This window comes from Mercenaria mercenaria, chromosome 10, assembly GCF_021730395.1.
Source record: "Mercenaria mercenaria strain notata chromosome 10, MADL_Memer_1, whole genome shotgun sequence".
Taxonomy (NCBI): Eukaryota; Metazoa; Mollusca; class Bivalvia; order Venerida; family Veneridae; genus Mercenaria; species Mercenaria mercenaria.
In genome coordinates this window covers 4,260,936-4,278,315 of record NC_069370.1, presented here as the reverse complement: position 1 = coordinate 4,278,315, position 17,380 = coordinate 4,260,936, and the positions used below count along the sequence as shown (strand labels likewise).

General features: G+C 38.0%; 1 protein-coding gene across 1 annotated transcript; it reads right to left on the bottom strand.

Moving 5' to 3' along the window:
- Positions 1-1,206: 1,206 nt before the first annotated feature.
- LOC123559869 (uncharacterized) lies at positions 1,207-17,290 on the bottom strand. Its single transcript, XM_045351986.2, has 7 exons — positions 17,146-17,290; positions 10,156-10,328; positions 9,278-9,790; positions 8,221-8,401; positions 7,265-7,437; positions 5,564-5,796; positions 1,207-2,408 (listed from the first exon to the last, which is right to left on the bottom strand). Exons 2-7 carry the CDS (start codon positions 10,309-10,311, stop codon positions 2,219-2,221), a joined length of 1,446 nt encoding a protein of 481 aa, XP_045207921.2. The 5' UTR covers positions 10,312-10,328; positions 17,146-17,290; the 3' UTR covers positions 1,207-2,218.
- Positions 17,291-17,380: the final 90 nt, after the last annotated feature.

The following is a 17,380-nucleotide window of genomic DNA, read 5'->3' as shown; positions in this document are numbered from 1 at the left end:
AAGGGTATAATTTTGTAAAAAAAACACACACAACAAAATAGAGTTATGAAACCTGTGCAGTGAAACTCAGTTTATCCCATTGAGAAAGGGTGTAAAGTTTCAGTTGTTACTGAGATATCAGCTTACGTACAAAAACTTAACCAAATCAGGCCACCAACTACGACGCACGGTCCAGTCCAGTAGCATTACATTTTCTTCGAATAGTCCTGAACTTGTTACACGCAAAACATAGTAATAAGCTCCAAAATTTTAAAGAAAGGTTTAATGCGTATGGTCTCGGATTTTCATGAAATTTTCAGAAAATTGTTCTTATTGAACCAACCGGGACATTGAAACCGACAAAGGTCTTCATGTTCTTCGAATCTGCGATATCCACTTGTGTACTGGTACCTAGGATTGACCCTGTTAATATGTTTACATTTTACAGGCGGGTATCTCGTCGCTTAGCGCCTGGTCTTTGAGGGAAATAATGACCCATGAACCCTTTTTTTTCAAAAAGGGCCATCAAGAAATGTACAAAGTGTAAAGCTATGAATATTACACTTTTACACGTCCTCCAAATAGGAAGTTCTGGTAATTTGTAATAAAATAACACCTCACTGTTTCAAATTTTCGTTGTCGGTCATCTGGCATTATGAAGAATGGAATACTTTTGACGATTAGGTTACGTCTGATCACAAGGGTTATACATCAAACAAAAAGGTTGAGGTATATAATAAAAGGGCCATTATTACAGAAGCTAGATCTTGGATTTTGTATTCGGCTCTCATGGATTTTGCAAGGTCGGATCACACTCGGCGCCTTGCGCGCCTAGTGAGATCCGATCTGGTAAAATCCACTCGAGCCGAATACAGCTACAATTATAATAACCCTAGCGGCCGATTCGTACACGTATTCATCCGTTGTGTACTGGTCAAGAACGAAAGAACATTTTTATTGCCTCGGCGGTCCGGATTTGATTCCCGACTCGGGCAAGTTTTTTTTCTTGATTTGGCATTTTAAAATTGTTCAGAAACAAAAACTCATGTTCTAATGTTCATAAAATGACCAAACTTCAGTTTTAAAGAAAGATCAGTTTTAGCTAAAATCTGGAGATCAATGCCTTTATAGGCAAGGTGGTCTACGATTTTAAGCAAAGCGATGTTATTTTATCACGAAGTATGCTCTTAGTATCTCTTATCTGTTATATGTATACATACATACCGGTATTTTATATAAATTTATTATAAACTTTTATTATTGCATAGCAAAGTTTAATGAAATACATACATTTAATGTACATATACATGCTTATTACACACAAAGATCGATTGCAGTGAAGACAATGCTGATATTCTAATAACTGAACTGAATATGACAATCTGACTAGAAATTTTCTTCGTTAAAATTCTGAAAGAAATGTAAACCTACATTCTTCTTGCATTCACTACACTGAACGAACAATGTCTTTAATCGTTTCCTAGAAAGCAGATTTCAATTATTACAACTAACGCAGTTGCCACTGTTTTCTTCAAAAGAACATACGAATCAAATTACGTGATTCTAAAGCTCCATCTTTACAACTGTTGCATGCGTTTTCACACCGTTTCTAAACATTTTCCGAATCCGTAGTCGATGAATTAATTCTGCCACTCTAGGCTATAGTTATCAGAATGCGGAAGGAATCATGTCGTTTAAGACACCACAAGGATGTTTTAACTCACAGAAAATCTGTTACATTTATACTGAAAGAATATTTATTTCAAATTCTGTTTAAAGAAGTTGATATATCTATCGAAGCTTCAGTGATATATTAGTTTAAATCCATGAACATATCTGATTACTTCTAGTTCAATCTAGAGTGATACGTTACGTCATGACTTTATCAACTTTTTATGGTTAAGGAAGATTTCATAAAGGACATGTGTATAGTATTACGGAATTACCCATGCCCAGAACGTTTCTTATTTTGTTTTGATAACTTTTAAAGCCACTCTAACGTAGGCTGATGCTTTAAAAATTCAGAAATATCCAAGCTGTTTCCCTTCCCGCTTTCGTTAAGTCTTAAATTTCTGGCAAACAGCTACTGGATAGCCTTATCGTATCAAGATGTAACAGACATAACAGTGATGTGACTGTCATTTCTCGATCTTCAGTGCAATGAGGTTTACTTCATATGACTGATCCTTCCTGTTTCAATGGTTTTATACATTTTATGACTTTTGAAGCAACACTCTCTTTAGCTATGGTCCGATATCGATGCCTTTAACTTTACAATGTCTTCTTCTATCGGCGATAAAATATCCACCAACGATGTGTCTGTAATTCTTGCTATTTTCATGCATGTCTTGTTAGATGCTCTCTTCTCCCAGTCCTTTCTGCAAGCCCGGAAATGATGGATCGTCGCCTCCGACTCCTTCGCTTGAAATCTGAAAAAAACATGCCATGTTATACTAAATTTTACAAATGATATTAGCCTTAACTTAAGTTACCCATATGGATGTGTCTATGGCAGATATTGAGATGAGTGTGTCTATGGCAGATATTGAGAGGGGTGAGTCTATAGCAGATATTTAGATGGGTGGATCCATAGCAGATACTAAGCTTGGTGGGTCTACACCAGATATTGATGTGGTAGGGTATATAGCAGATACTGAAATGGGTGGGTCTACAGCAGATATATTGATGGATGAATGTATAGCAGATATTGAGATGGGTTGGTCTATAGCAGATATTGATAAGGGTGGATCTATAGCAGATATTGATAAGGGTTGGTCTATAGCAGATATTGATATGGGTGGATCTATAGCAGATATTGATAAAGGTGGATCTATAGCAGATATTGATATCTATAGCAGATATTGAGATGGGTTGGTCCATAGCAGATATTGACAAGGGAGGATCTATAGCTGATATTAAGACGGGTTGGTCTATAGCAGATATTGATAAGGGTGGATCTTTAGCAGATATTGACAAGAGTGGATCTGTAGCAGATATTGAGATGGGCTGGTATATAGCAGATATTGATAAGGATGGATCTATAACAGATATCGATATGGGTGGATCTATAGCAGATATTGGTAAGGGTGGATCTATAGCAGATATTGAAATGGGTTGGTCTATAGCAGATATTGATAAGGGTGGATCTATAGCAGATATTGATAAGGGTGGATCTATAGCAGATATTAAGGGTGGATCTATAGCAGATACTGAGATGAGCTGGTCTATAGCAAATATTGATAAGGGTGGATCTGTAGCAGATATTGAGATGGGCTGGTCTATAGCAGATATTGACAAGGGTTGGTCTATAGCAGATATTGATAAGGGTGGATATATACAGATATTGATTAGAGCAGATATTGATAATGGTGGATCTATAGCAGATATTGATAAGAATGGATCTATAGCAGATATTGATAAGGGTGGATCTATAGCAGATATTGAGATGGGCTGGTCTATAGCAGATATTGATAAGGGTGGATCTATAGCAGATATTGATACGGGTGGATCTATAGCAGATATTGAGATTGGTTGGTCTATAGCAGATATTGATAAGGGTGGATCTGTAGTAGATATTGATAAGGGTGGATCTATAGCAGATATTGATAAGGGTGGATCTATAGCAGATATTGATAAGGGTGGATCTATAGTAGATATTGATAAGGGTGGATCTAAAGCAGATATTGATACGGGTGGATCTATAGCAGATATTGATACGGGTGGATCTATAGCAGATACTGATACGGGTTGATCTATAGCAGATATTGATAAGGGTAGATCTATAGCAGATATTGGTAAGGGTGGTTCTATAGTAGATATTGATAAGGGTGGATCTGTAGCAGATACTGATAAGGGTGGATCTATAGCAGATATTGATAAGGGTGGATCTATAGCAGATATTGAGATGGGAGGATCTATAGTAGATATTGATAAGGGTGGATCTATAGCAGATATTGAGATTGGTTGTCTATAGCAGATATTGATAAGGGTGGATCTTTAGTAGATATTGATAAGGGTGGATCTATAGTAGATATTGAGATTGGTTCGTCTATAGCAGATATTGATAAGGGTGGATCTATATCAGATATTGAGATTGGTTGGTCTATAGCAGATATTGATAAGGGTGGATCTATAGCAGATATTGATAAGGGTGGATCTATAGTAGATATTGACAAGGGTGGATCTATATCGGATATTGAGATTGGTTGGTCTATAGCAGATATTGATAAGGGTGGATCTATATCGGATATTGAGATTGGTGGATCTATAGCAGATATTGAGATGGATTGGTCTATAGTAGATACTGAGATAGAAAGGTCTATAGCAAATACTTAGATGGGTGGGTTTATAGCACACACTGAAATGTGTCGGACTATAGCAGACATTGAGGCGGGTAGGTCTACCACAGATATTGATAACAGATACCGAGATCAGTAGTTCTAATGAAGGTACCGAGATTTGTGGATCTACACAAATAAAGTAAAAGTAGAATTCATGGAAATACTGAGCATTTCAAAAGCAACTTGTTCTATACACGTCGTAAACCGAGCCACCTGCAAATGCTGTCCATGTATAAAACTTCTCTTGAAGGTCTTGGCTTGCACTTATTTATCAAAGAATTAGTAACTGAAATTCGGTAACACTCATCCCGCTATTAGAATCTTTACTGAACAAAACAGCTAATTCGTCATTTCTTGTTTTGCAAATATTTTGAAAAAGGCCCAAACTACTTTTTTAAAGTTATATATTACTCTAAGAATAATATGTTGGTGTTAGGACGTCAAGTTTTCAACAAAATCAAACTATTCCATCATATAAATTTACTCATTTGACCAATTCAACTAATTTTTGAAAATCACAAAAATACAATAAGATGTCGAGAATTTACAAACTAAAGAAAGACGTTATGAGGAGAGAAAATGACAGAAAAGGAGCATTTAGCATTTTGGTGATATGTATTAAATAAAGAATTACACATCCGTATTCTTATAAATCGTATTCCCTAGTTTTCTAATAAACGGTTTACATGTATTTGGTCTTACTTGTTAAAAATGAATTATGGAAGAAAATGAATAAAATCACATCTTTACTTTTTAAAGTTTGACACTCTGGGCATTGATTTCTTCATGTGAGGAAGCCACTCAGCTGGCTTACAGAAGGCCGGTGGTTCTACCCAGGTGGCCGCTCGTGATGAAATAATGCACGGAGGGGCGCCTGGGTCTTCCTCCACCATCAAAGCTGGAAAGTCGCCATAGGTGCGACGTTAAACCCAACAAAATAAATAAATAAAATTTTAAAGTTTGATATGTTGTTAATGATACATAGATCTAATTGTATGCATAACTTCAAAACGAAACCTTCAGTAATTTTTAAAATATTAACAAACTAGCAAATGGCGAGTTAGCTGTTTTGTTAAATATATTACCAATGACTGAATAGATAAGATTGAAGAAAAACACATCTGTTCAAATCATTATATACTGATACCCAGCAATGGTATCCTAATCTGATGAGGACTTACGTATAATATATATGTCCGTGTCCCCAAAATATTTAATTTAATTTTCAGTAATGTTGGAAATACCTCTTATATTTCTTTTCCCAATTAGGGGTATACATGTGAGTAGACAAACCGCCGATACCCAGTCTATCTGGTCGTGTAACATGTTTTACCCGGTCAACCAGTGCGGCTGTACGGTTTATATACTTGCCGACCGTAAACCGAGACGAGTTGTTAGTCACACCCCAGGATGTTATATGTAAATGCACGAGGAACGTATATCCGGCTGCCCAGGGCCTCACCTTCCATAGGTTGTCCTAAAACGATTTACATATTGATATACAAGTAAAATGCCGCCCGGTTTCGAAATACCCTGTGGAAACAAAATAAAACAAGAGCTGTCCGTAAGACAGCGCGCTCGACTTTTCTCAGTGCTTGCCTCTGAATTAGAGCTTTGCCAGTAAAAAAATTCCAAGTTAAAAAGGGACATAATTCTGTCAAAATTCAAATCAGAGTTATGGGAATGGTGTCTCCTGGTGTAGCCTTTGATAGAAAATAACTATTTTGAGTTTCAAGTCAAAAGCTTTAATAGTAACAGAGATATTTGAATTTATCAAATTTTTTTTTAAAAAAATCTAAGTTAAAAAGGGGCACAATTCTGTCAAAATTCAAATTAGAGTTATGGGAATTGTGTCTCCTGGTGTAGACTTTGATAGTTAATAACTATTTTGAGTTTCAAGTCAAAAGCTTTAATAGTAACAGAGATATTTGACTTTATCAAAAATTTTAACAAAAAATTCTAAGTTAAAAAGGGGCATAATTCTGTCAAAATTCAAATAAAAGTTATGGGGATCGTTTCTTCTGGTGTAGACTTTGATGGTAAATAAGTATTTTAAGTTTCAAGTCAAAAGCTTTGATAGTAACAGAGATATTTGACTTTATCAAAAATTTGAACAAAAAATTCTAAGTTAAAAAGGGGCATAATTCTGTCAAAATTCAATCAGAGTTGTGGGGATTGTTTCTCCTGGTGTAGATTTTGATAGTAAATAAGTATTTTAAGTTTCAAGTCAATAGCTTTGACAGTAACAGAGATATTTGACTTTATCAAAAACTTTAACCAAAAATTCTAAGTTAAAAAGGGGCATAATTCTGTCAAAATTCAAATTAGAGTTATGGGGATTGTTTCTCCTGGTGCAGACTTTGATAGTAAATACCAATTTTAAGTTTCAAGTCAATAGCTTTGATAGTAACAGAGATATTTGACTTTATCAAAAACTTTAACCAACGGCGACGCTGACGCCGACACCGACGCCGACGCCGACGCCGACGGACGCTGGGGTGAGTGCAATAGCTCTACATTTTCCTCGAAAAGTTGAGCTAAAAATGGATTCAGAGAGCCCTGAGTGCTAGATCTGAAATAATGAATTAAAACGATAGTCAATTCGGACATTAAACATGTTAATAATGGCAATCCTTTTCCATGACCTGTTACGAAACTTTGACAGTATCTTAGTTAACAAACAACAACAACAACAAACAAAGTACAACATATTTTCCTATAAGTTTTTTGTTTATATAGTCTGTCTCAGACTAGACTTGTACAAAGAACAAAATATATTTGTGGCCATAAAACTGAAAATGTTAATGATATCATTTAAATTCAAAAGGGCCATACTACCACACTTGGAGACTTTCAGAATGATATATTAACCTAGGAAAAAAAATAAAGCTGATATTCACGAATAAGACTTGATTTGATGGATCCAACAGTAACAAGATACTTACGAACAATTGCGGCCATGTTTTGACTTCCTTGGGTATGAGATATTCGTCCATGTCTATTACCGCCAGGTATTTATATCCCTTCAATTTCTCTAGGCAGTCAAAGACAGGAATCTGTTCATCGTTCCAGGCTTGCATGTTTTTAACTCCTACCTGTGAAACTTTCCGTCCTCGAGCTGAAAAAAGTAAAAAATATTAAACACGAGCAGTCGGACGACAGAAACGCTTGAGTATTCAAAGGCCTTGTTAAACAAGAGCTGACGGAGGACATCAACGCTCGACTATTCAACAGCCTTGTTAATTTAATGAATATAAAAGTTGAAAAGGGGTCATAAAGCACTGAGACTCAGTTTATCACATTGGATAAGAGTGTAGATTCTATCCATTCCCACAAGTTATTACTGAGAAACCACCTTACATACAAAAACTTAACCGAATCGGGACGCCGACGCCGACGCATGGGCGAGTACAATTATTTATTATAGCTCTACCTATTCTTTGAATAGTCGAGCTAAAAAAATATCAAGTGTCGTACAAAGTAATTGATGAATATTGTGTAAATATTTAACAAAGACGAATTAATACACTTACTGTTAAACCAAAAGAATTATATGTTCTGGTTTAGAGTCTTAATTCTTTTTAAACATTTTTTTTTTCAGTCATATGAACGATAATGTCTACTTGTAGCAGTTTGCACAATGCTAAGCTTTATAGAACTGTCTCATTGGAATGTCAAATTATACTAACACTGGACTGATCAGACCTAGAACTTTCCTCTTAATGCTAAATGCGCAAAAGGTTTGGAAGCTAAACTACTTCACATCTTTGATATGACGCGACCAGACAGGGAACTCACGAGTCACGACGTATCACTCCAGGGTTTGAAATCTTTCCTTAAGTACTAACTAGGGAAATGAATCTCATTTATAGAATACAAAGAAAACTCTAAAAATACTCACATGCTTTTGGAAGTCTGAACGAAAAAGTCTCTACTAAACCCTGCGACTCGTAGTACTGTAATACTTTAGCAGCCTCTGGATTTAGGTTATAGGAATAGGTTAATACCTTGTTTACACCCAACCGGCGATGTATCTCGAACCAAGATAAAATGTCGTCTGCAGACACGCTACCATACACCATCTGAGCAGAAAGAATAAGTTTGCAAATTATTCTTAGTTTACATGTACTAGCGAATTAATAGCTGAACTAGAGCTACTTTTGAGAAAAGCGCATGCCTCCTACAAGTGCCTTATCATAATAGATTGGCATTTCTTCTCCATTATGTATCTAAGTCAACCATGCAGTAAAACATGTATCACTTGCATCAGTGTACAGAGCGATTTTTCCGTAATTCAAGGGCCATAATTCCGAAGTGCCTGGGCTGATTTGCTTATTTATCGAAGTTGGTCGAAGACTTATTGTCAAACACATTTTTTTCAAGTTTGGTGAAGATCGGATGAGAACTGTTCGACTTAGAGCGCGGACATCAGTGTGCAAGGTGATTTTCGGCAATTCAAGGGCCATTATTCCGAAATGCCTAAGCCGACTTGGCTAGTTATCGGAACTGGCCTAGGACTTATTGGCAAACACATTTTGTTTAAGTTTGGTGAAGATCGCATGAGAACTCTCCGACTTAGAGCGCGGACAAGATTTGTGACAGACAGACACTAACACACATACACACAGACAGGAGTAAATCAATATGTCTTCCACACTACTGTGTGGTGGGAGACAAAATTACAAATATTTGGAACAGCCCGAATAGATGTTTATCAGGTCAATATTTGCACCGGCGGCGAAAAGAGCACTGACATTTTGGCCGCACAGACGGACGGCAACCACAATGAGTGTGATTTTTTTTCAAACGAACATGTAAACAGTAGATTATATTCAAATATTCAGATTCTCGTCTGCAGTCTTGTAAACTTTCACATTTAGTACCAAATTAACAGAATTTCATACTCAGACTGTTCGTTATTTATTCACTGCCAGGCTATTTAAATCTGGAAACCTAACCTTTGTACAAACTGCTATTTCTTCCTTGTGAGCACGTGCGAAATATGGCTCCAAATACCAGTTGAATCTTCGGTGACACGCCGTCTGCTTCGTGTGTCCGGAAATAGTTACAGCTACAGGCAGGTCATTAAGCTTGTATCTAGGATTCGGGCACAAGTACTGTTTGACAGGCATGCTTACTTTGTCCCTATAAGCCCAGTGATATTTTCTAGTCATATTAACTGAAATCATATCCCCGCTCTTGTATTTTATACAACAACCGAAAGTTGTGTTCTCAAACATTCTGTGTTCCCAGCCTTGAATTACTATAGTGTCCCACGTGTTTATGGCGGAGGAATTTCCAACGACGGCCGAGAATAAGAAAATGTCGTATCCAAATCCGAAAACACGATATAGTCCGGGTATTATGGCAGTAGAATTTGAAAACACAGCAGCGTCTTTGTGGTTTTTGTTCATATTTTGACTAGGAATTTCATCTAACACAACTTTAAATGGTACTTCTTCTGTAGGCTGCTGTTAAAAGATAATATAAAAACTATTTAAGCAAGTATGCTAGATCAGTTTTCTGGGATTTTAGTTCGTGATAAGGAGACTGTAAAAATGGAAAAAATTTGATAGCTATATATCCACTCTAATATATATGTATAAATGGAGTGTACATCCTACACACGAGTGAACAACATGCATTTTTCAATAAACCGCTAAAAAGTGTACCCGTCTTTAATCCCGAAGAACACGGCTACAACAAAATCCTGGCTTGAACCCCGATCTTATGAATATTTGACAAAAAAGTTGAGACATATTTCGCATTAACTTATTGTTTATTGTTCTCCGTTAAAAACATCTTACAAAATATTTATTTTTTTAAATCGACTTACTCTTTTGACTACAGTATGTTTATTCAGACTGGTCTTGACCTGACTTTGTTCCTCACCGTCTTCTAGTATCCGCTCAGTAATGAGGAGAAATGTTAACAGGAAACAGCAGAACTTGAGACCTGTCTTGCATAGCTTTATCAGTCGTCTCAACCGCATCGTTGGAACTAGCACGTCTGCTCAAACAGAAAAAAATCAAGCTTACCACATAGTTACTACACAATAAAAACAAGATACTAGCACCCACATCGTTAGTACACAGTCGTCTGCTGTAGAAACAGAATCAAAACACTAACAAACCCATAATGATATCGTCACAACACTGTCGTCTGCTGAAACAGAAACGTAACACTAACACCCACATAGTCTCAACATTGTCGTCTGAAAACATTAACATCCACATCGACACTGCATTGTCGTCTGCAGCAACAGAAATAAAACACTAACACCCACATCGTCTAGACAACACTAGATCTAACACCCACTAAGTCGTCTGCTGGAACAGAAAATATAGCATATAACTATTACACAGTCATTTGCTGAAACAGAAACAAAACGCTTACATCTCTGCTACAGTTATGTCCTAAATAAAGTTCACAAAAGTTTTTCCCATAGACTTACAGACATTTCCAAATTTTATATAGCAGTCGTGTCTAAGAGCATTGAGACGGTCTCTGTGAAGTTAGCAGAATAGCAGAATAACTCCGGCAGAATAGCAGAATAACTCCAGCAGCAAATTACTCCAGCAGAATAGCAGAACAACTCCAGCAGAATATCGTCACGACAACACTAGATCTAACACCCACTTAGTCGTCTGCTGGAACAGAAAATATAGCATATAACTATTACACAGTCATTTGCTGAAACAGAAACAAAACGCTTACACCTCTGCTACAGTTATGTCCTAATTAAAGTTCACAAAAGTTTTTCCCATAGACTTACAGACATTTCCAAATTTTATATAGCAGTCGTGTCTAAGAGCATTGAGACGATCTCTGTGAAGTTAGCAGAATAGCAGAATAACTCTAGCAGAATAGCAGAATAACTCCAGCAGCAAATTCCTCCAGCAGAATAGCAGAACAACTCCAGCAGAATAGCAGAAAAACATTAAAAAGACAAAAATGCTAAAGGATTTTTTTTTTCATTTTACCTCGCATCTGTATGTCAATTAAAATTTTATTGTCATAAAACGCCATTCAAATTTCAAAACTTTTAAGGACACTCTAAGTAGTGAACTTCTATTTTTTAGACATTTTCTGTTTTTATTTCAAATAAATTCCTGTTGCAAAAATAGTCTTAGCTAGGCTAATGTTAATTGTCATGTTTAAATAAAAACATCATTTAGCCTTTTTGTCTTTTTTACATTGTTCTGCTATTCTGCTATTCTGCTGGAGTTACTCTGCTATTCTGTTGGAGTTGTTCTGCTATTCTGCTGTAGTTATTCTGCTATTCTGCTGGAGTTACTCTGCTATTCTGTTGGAGTTATTCTGCTATTCTGCTGGAGTTACTCTGCTATTCTGCTGGAGTTATTCTGCTATTCCTGGAGTTATTCTGCTATTCTGCTAACTTTACAGAGACATTGTGTACAATGACGTCTATTTCTGGAAATTTCATATGGTTAATTCCTGACATATAGTGCTACAGAATAACTCAAACTTGAAGTAAATACGTCTTTTGTATTACTTAGTTTAGAAGGAAACATCATCCATCAGTTTAACATTGAGGTCAATGGGTGTGAGGGGTGTAGCACGTTTTAACGGAAACAAACATGTCTGCTTTTATTTTGCTTGGTTGCAACCTATTTTTATAAAGTGTCTTTATTATGGATTCCTGCCTTGCCATTTTACAACCGCGGAAGCGACGTTCAAAAATTACAGTGGTATTCGTATGGATAAAATATTCGGGAAATGACGAGATATTGTGGCATCAAGGAATATTGTTAACACAGACTCTCCATTAAAAGAGAACAAAGATACCTTGCTAAATTTGATTTTGTGCACTAGATAAACTGTTATGTCAATATGTACTTTTCACTACAAATATTTGGCATGCTGTCAGCAGGCGGACTAGTTTAAAGAATATTCACGATTTAAGAATGAATAAAACTAAAGAAATCAAAACAAGCCTTGTTAATTATTAAATATCTGAAATTATACATGACATCACAAGACAGCTCTAAACATGTGCACGCGATGAACAGATGAAAGAACTAGACCTATGTAATGAATTAAAGCTCCAAATATGTACAAATGATAGAACTAGACCTATGTGATGAAAAGTTTAAACACGTGCGATTAAAGAACTAGACCTATGTGATGAAAACTTTGAACACGTGCGATGAAAGAACTAGACCTATGTGATGAAAACTTTAAACACGTGCGATGAAGGATCTTTAATTATTTGATGAAAACTTTAACCCTATTCGATAAAAGAACTAGACCTATGTGACGAAACCTGTGCGATAAAAGAACTAGACCTAAACGTGACGAAACCTGTGCGATGAAAGGACTAGACCTACGTGACGAAACCTGTGTAATGAAAGAACTAGACCTACGTGACGAAACCTGTCCGATAAAAGAACTAGACCTATACGTGACGAAACCAGTGCGATGAAAGGACTAGACCTACGTGACGAAACCTGTGTAATGAAAGAACTAGACCTACCTGACGAAACCTGTGCGATAAAAGAACTAGACCTATACGTGACGAAACATGTGCGATGAAAGGATTAGACCTACGTGACGAAACCTGTGCAATTGAAAAATTAGACCTATGTGACGAAACCTATGTAATGGAAGAACTAGACCTACATGACGAAACCTGAGTAAGAACTTGACCTACGTGACGAAACCTATTCGATGAAAGAATTAGACCTATGTGACGAAACCTGTGTAATGGAAGAACTAGACCTACGTGACGAAACCTGTGCAATGGAAGAACTAGACCTACGTGACGAAACCTGTGTAATGGAAGAACTAGACCTATGTGACGAAACCTGTGTGATGAAAGAATTAGACCTACGTCACGAAACCTGTGTAATGGAAGAACTAGACCTACGGGACGAAACCTGTGTAATGAAAGAACTAGACCTACGTGACGAAACCTGTGCAATGAAAGAACTAGACCTACGTAACGAAACCTGTGTAATGAAAGAACTAGACCTACGTGACGAAACCTGTGCGATGAAAGAACTAGACCTACGTGACGAAACCTGTGTGCTCGAAGAATTAGACCTACGTGACGAAACCTGTGTAATGGAAGAACTAGACCTATGTGACGAAACCTGTGTGCTCGAAGAATTAGACCTACGTGACGAAACCTGTGAAATGGAAGAACTAGACCTATGTGACGAAACCTGTGCAATGAAAGAATTAGACCTACGTGACGAAACATGTGTGCTCGAAGAATTAGACCTACGTGACGAAACCTGTGTAATGAAAGAACTAGACCTACGTGACGAAACCTGTGTGCTCGAAGAATTAGACCTACGTGACGAAACCTGTGTAATGGAAGAACTAGACCTATGTGACGAAACCTGTGCAATGAAAGAATTAGACCTACGTGACGAAACATGTATATGGAAGAACTAGACCTATGTGACGAAACCTGTGCGACGAAAGAATTAGACGTACGTGACGAAACCTGTGTAATGAAAGAACTAGACCTACGTGACGAAACCTGTGTAAAATGGAAGAACTAGACCTATGTAACGAAACCTGTGTAATGGAAGAACTAGACCTACGTGACGAAACCTGTGTAATGGAAGAACTAGACCTATGTGACGAAACCTGTGTAATGGAAGAACTAGACCTACGTGACGAAACAATGGAAGAATTAGACCTACGTGACGAAACCTGTGTAATGGAAAAATTAGACCTATGTGACTAAACCTATGTAATGGAAGAACTAGACCAACGTGACAAAACCTGTGTAACGGAAGAATTAGACCTATGTGACGAAACCTGTGTAATGGAAGAACTAGACCTACGTGACGAAACCTGTGCCATAAAAGAACTAGACCTACGTGATGAAACCTGTGTGATGGAAAAACTAGACCTATGTGACGAAAACTGTGCGATGAAAGGACTAGACCTACGTGACGAAACCTGTGTAATGAAAGAATTAGACCTACGTGACGAAACCTGTGCGATGAAAGAACTAGACCTATGTGACGAAACCTGTGCGACGAAAGGACTAGACCTACGTGACGAAACCTGTGTAATGAAAGAACTAGACCTACGTGACGAAACCTGTGCGATAAAAGAATTAGACTTACGTGACGAAACCTGTCTAATGGAAAAACTAGACCTACGGGACGAAACCTGTCTAATGGCAGAACTAGACCTACGTGACGAAACCTGTGCAATGAAAGAATTAGACCTATGTGACGAAACCTGTGTATGAAAGAACTAGACCTACGTGACGAAACCTGTGTAATGGAAGAAATAGACCTATGTGACGAAACCTGTGTGATGAAAGAACTAGACCTACGTGACGAAACCTGTGCGATGAAAGGACTAGACCTACGTGACGTAACCTGTGCGATGAAAGGACTAGACCTACGTGACAAAACCTGTATAATGCAAGAACTAAACCTACGTGACGAAACCTGTGCGGTGAAAGAACTAGACCTACGTGATGAAACCTGTGTGATGGAAGAACTAGACCTATGTGACGAAAACTGTGCGATGAAAGGACTAGACCTACGTGACGAAACCTGTGTAATGAAAGAATTAGACCTACGTGACGAAACCTGTGCGATGAAAGAACTAGACCTATGTGACGAAACCTGTGCGACGAAAGGACTAGACCTACGTGACGAAACCTGTGTAATGAAAGAACTAGACCTACGTGACGAAACCTGTGCGATAAAAGAATTAGACTTACGTGACGAAACCTGTCTAATGGAAAAACTAGACCTACGGGACGAAACCTGTCTAATGGCAGAACTAGACCTACGTGACGAAACCTGTGCAATGAAAGAATTAGACCTATGTGACGAAACCTGTGTATGAAAGAACTAGACCTACATGACGAAACCTGTGTAATGGAAGAAATAGACCTATGTGACGAAACCTGTGTGATGAAAGAACTAGACCTACGTGACGAAACCTGTGCGATGAAAGGACTAGACCTACGTGACGTAACCTGTGCGATGAAAGGACTAGACCTACGTGACGAAACCTGTATAATGCAAGAACTAAACCTACGTGACGAAACCTGTGCGGTGAAAGGACTAGACCTACGTGACGAAACCTGTGTGATGAAAGGACTAGACCTACGTGACGAAACCTGTGTGATGAAAGGACTAGACCTACGTGACGAAACCTATGTAATGAAAGAACTAGACCTACGTGACGAAACCTGTGTGATGAAAGGACTAGACCTACGTGACGAAACCTATGTAATGAAAGGACTAGACCTACGTGACGAAACCTTGTGATGAAAGGACTAGTCCTACGTGACGAAACCTGTGTGATGAAAGGACTAGACCTACGTGACGAAACCTGTGTAATGAAAGAACAAGACCTATGTGACGAAACCTGTGTGATGAAAGGACTAGACCTACGTGACGAAACCTATGCAATGAAAGGACTTGACCTACGTGACGAAACCTGTGCGATGAAAGGACTAGAACTACGTGACGAAACCTGTGTAATGAAATAACTAGACCTACGTGACGAAACCTGTGCGATGAAAGGACTAGACCTACGTGACGAAACCTGTGCGATGAAATGACTAGACCTACGTGATGAAACCTGTGTAATAAAAGAACTAGACCACCGTGACGAAACCTGTGCGTTGAAGGAACTAGACCTACGTGATGAAACCTATGTGATGAAAGGATTAGACCTACGTGACGAAACCTATGCAATGAAAGGACTAGACCTACGTGACGAAACCTGTGCGATGAAAGGACTAGACCTACGTGACGAAACCTGTGTAATGAAAGCACTAGACCTACGTGACGAAACCTGTGCGTTGAAGGAACTAGACCTACGTGCCGAAACCTGTGTGTGATGAAAGAACCAGACCTATACGTGACGAAACCTGTGCGACGAAAGGACAAGACCTACGTGACGAAACCTATGCGATAAACGAACTAGACCTATACGTGATGAAAGATCTTGACCTACGTGACGAAACCTGTGTGATGAAAGGACTAGACCTGCGTGACGAAACCTGTGCGATGAAAGGACTAGACCTACCTGACGAAACCTGCGCGATGAAAGAACTAGACCTACGTTGCGAAACCCGTGTGTTTGATGGAAGAACTAGACCTATACGTGACGAAACCTGTGCGATGAAAGGACAAGACCTACGTGACGGAACCTGTGCGATAAAAGAACTAGACCTATACGTGATGAAAGATCTAGACCTACGTGACGAAACATGTGCGATGAAAGAGCGTTATGTTCAATGACAGCACTAGACATATGTGATGATAGCGCAAGCTATGCGTGGTAAGTGTTTGACTTTGTGTTCTTGACGACGCTATAGGGAAAAGCAAGTCCTCTGTGATGACAGCACTAGACCTACGCGGTGAAAGAACAAGACGTTATTTCTCTGTGATAAAAGAATCAATCACGTGTGAGAAAAGAACTGCTTATGTGCTGACAAGGGAAAACACGTGTGCTGAAATACATTACAGTACATATACATGTACATCTGCGTTCTTTCCCGGGTTTTGTGTACCTTCCTGTCCGATTATCTGATTATTTCTAATACCAAACTACACTGCAAACATGTGGTTGTTTACATGCACATACAAATACATAGGATGGCCACTCCTCAGCTTTAATAAACAAAACCAATCACAAAACAGAAAAACCTTCAACTTACCCCAAGTTATAAATCAAACTTTAATCCAGTCTATCAAATTCCTATGAAGTATTATAAAAACATGTCCAAAGTAAACTGACCGGCGGTCACTATGCAGTGTAACTGATGAATTAACCTATAACAATGTATAAAACACCCAATACCACATACCTGAACCATTATTAACGTGTTGTATAAACTCCCGCAAACCGGGTATATAGTATGAAAACAGAAACTTGACACCTATTTTTCTTTCAATCCGATAGCGGGAGTATAATACAGCTTTAATATAAAGGATTCTATTTAAAACACCTACTTTTTACAGTTTCAAACAATTACAAATCGTGAAACCAGGAACAATTATAACTACTAGTCTTTTTAAATCTAGCTTATTTCTCACTGTAAA

Coding starts and splice junctions, on each gene's coding strand:
- LOC123559869 (XM_045351986.2), bottom strand. CDS start 10,311: ATGCGGTTGAGACGACTGATAAAGCTATGCAAGACAGGTCTCAAGTTC. Junction 7,438..8,220: donor GTTCAGACTTCCAAAAGCAT/GTGAGTATTTTT, acceptor TACTTTTTTCAG/CTCGAGGACGGAAAGTTTCA. Junction 5,797..7,264: donor AAACATGGCCGCAATTGTTC/GTAAGTATCTTG, acceptor AAATCGTTTTAG/GACAACCTATGGAAGGTGAG.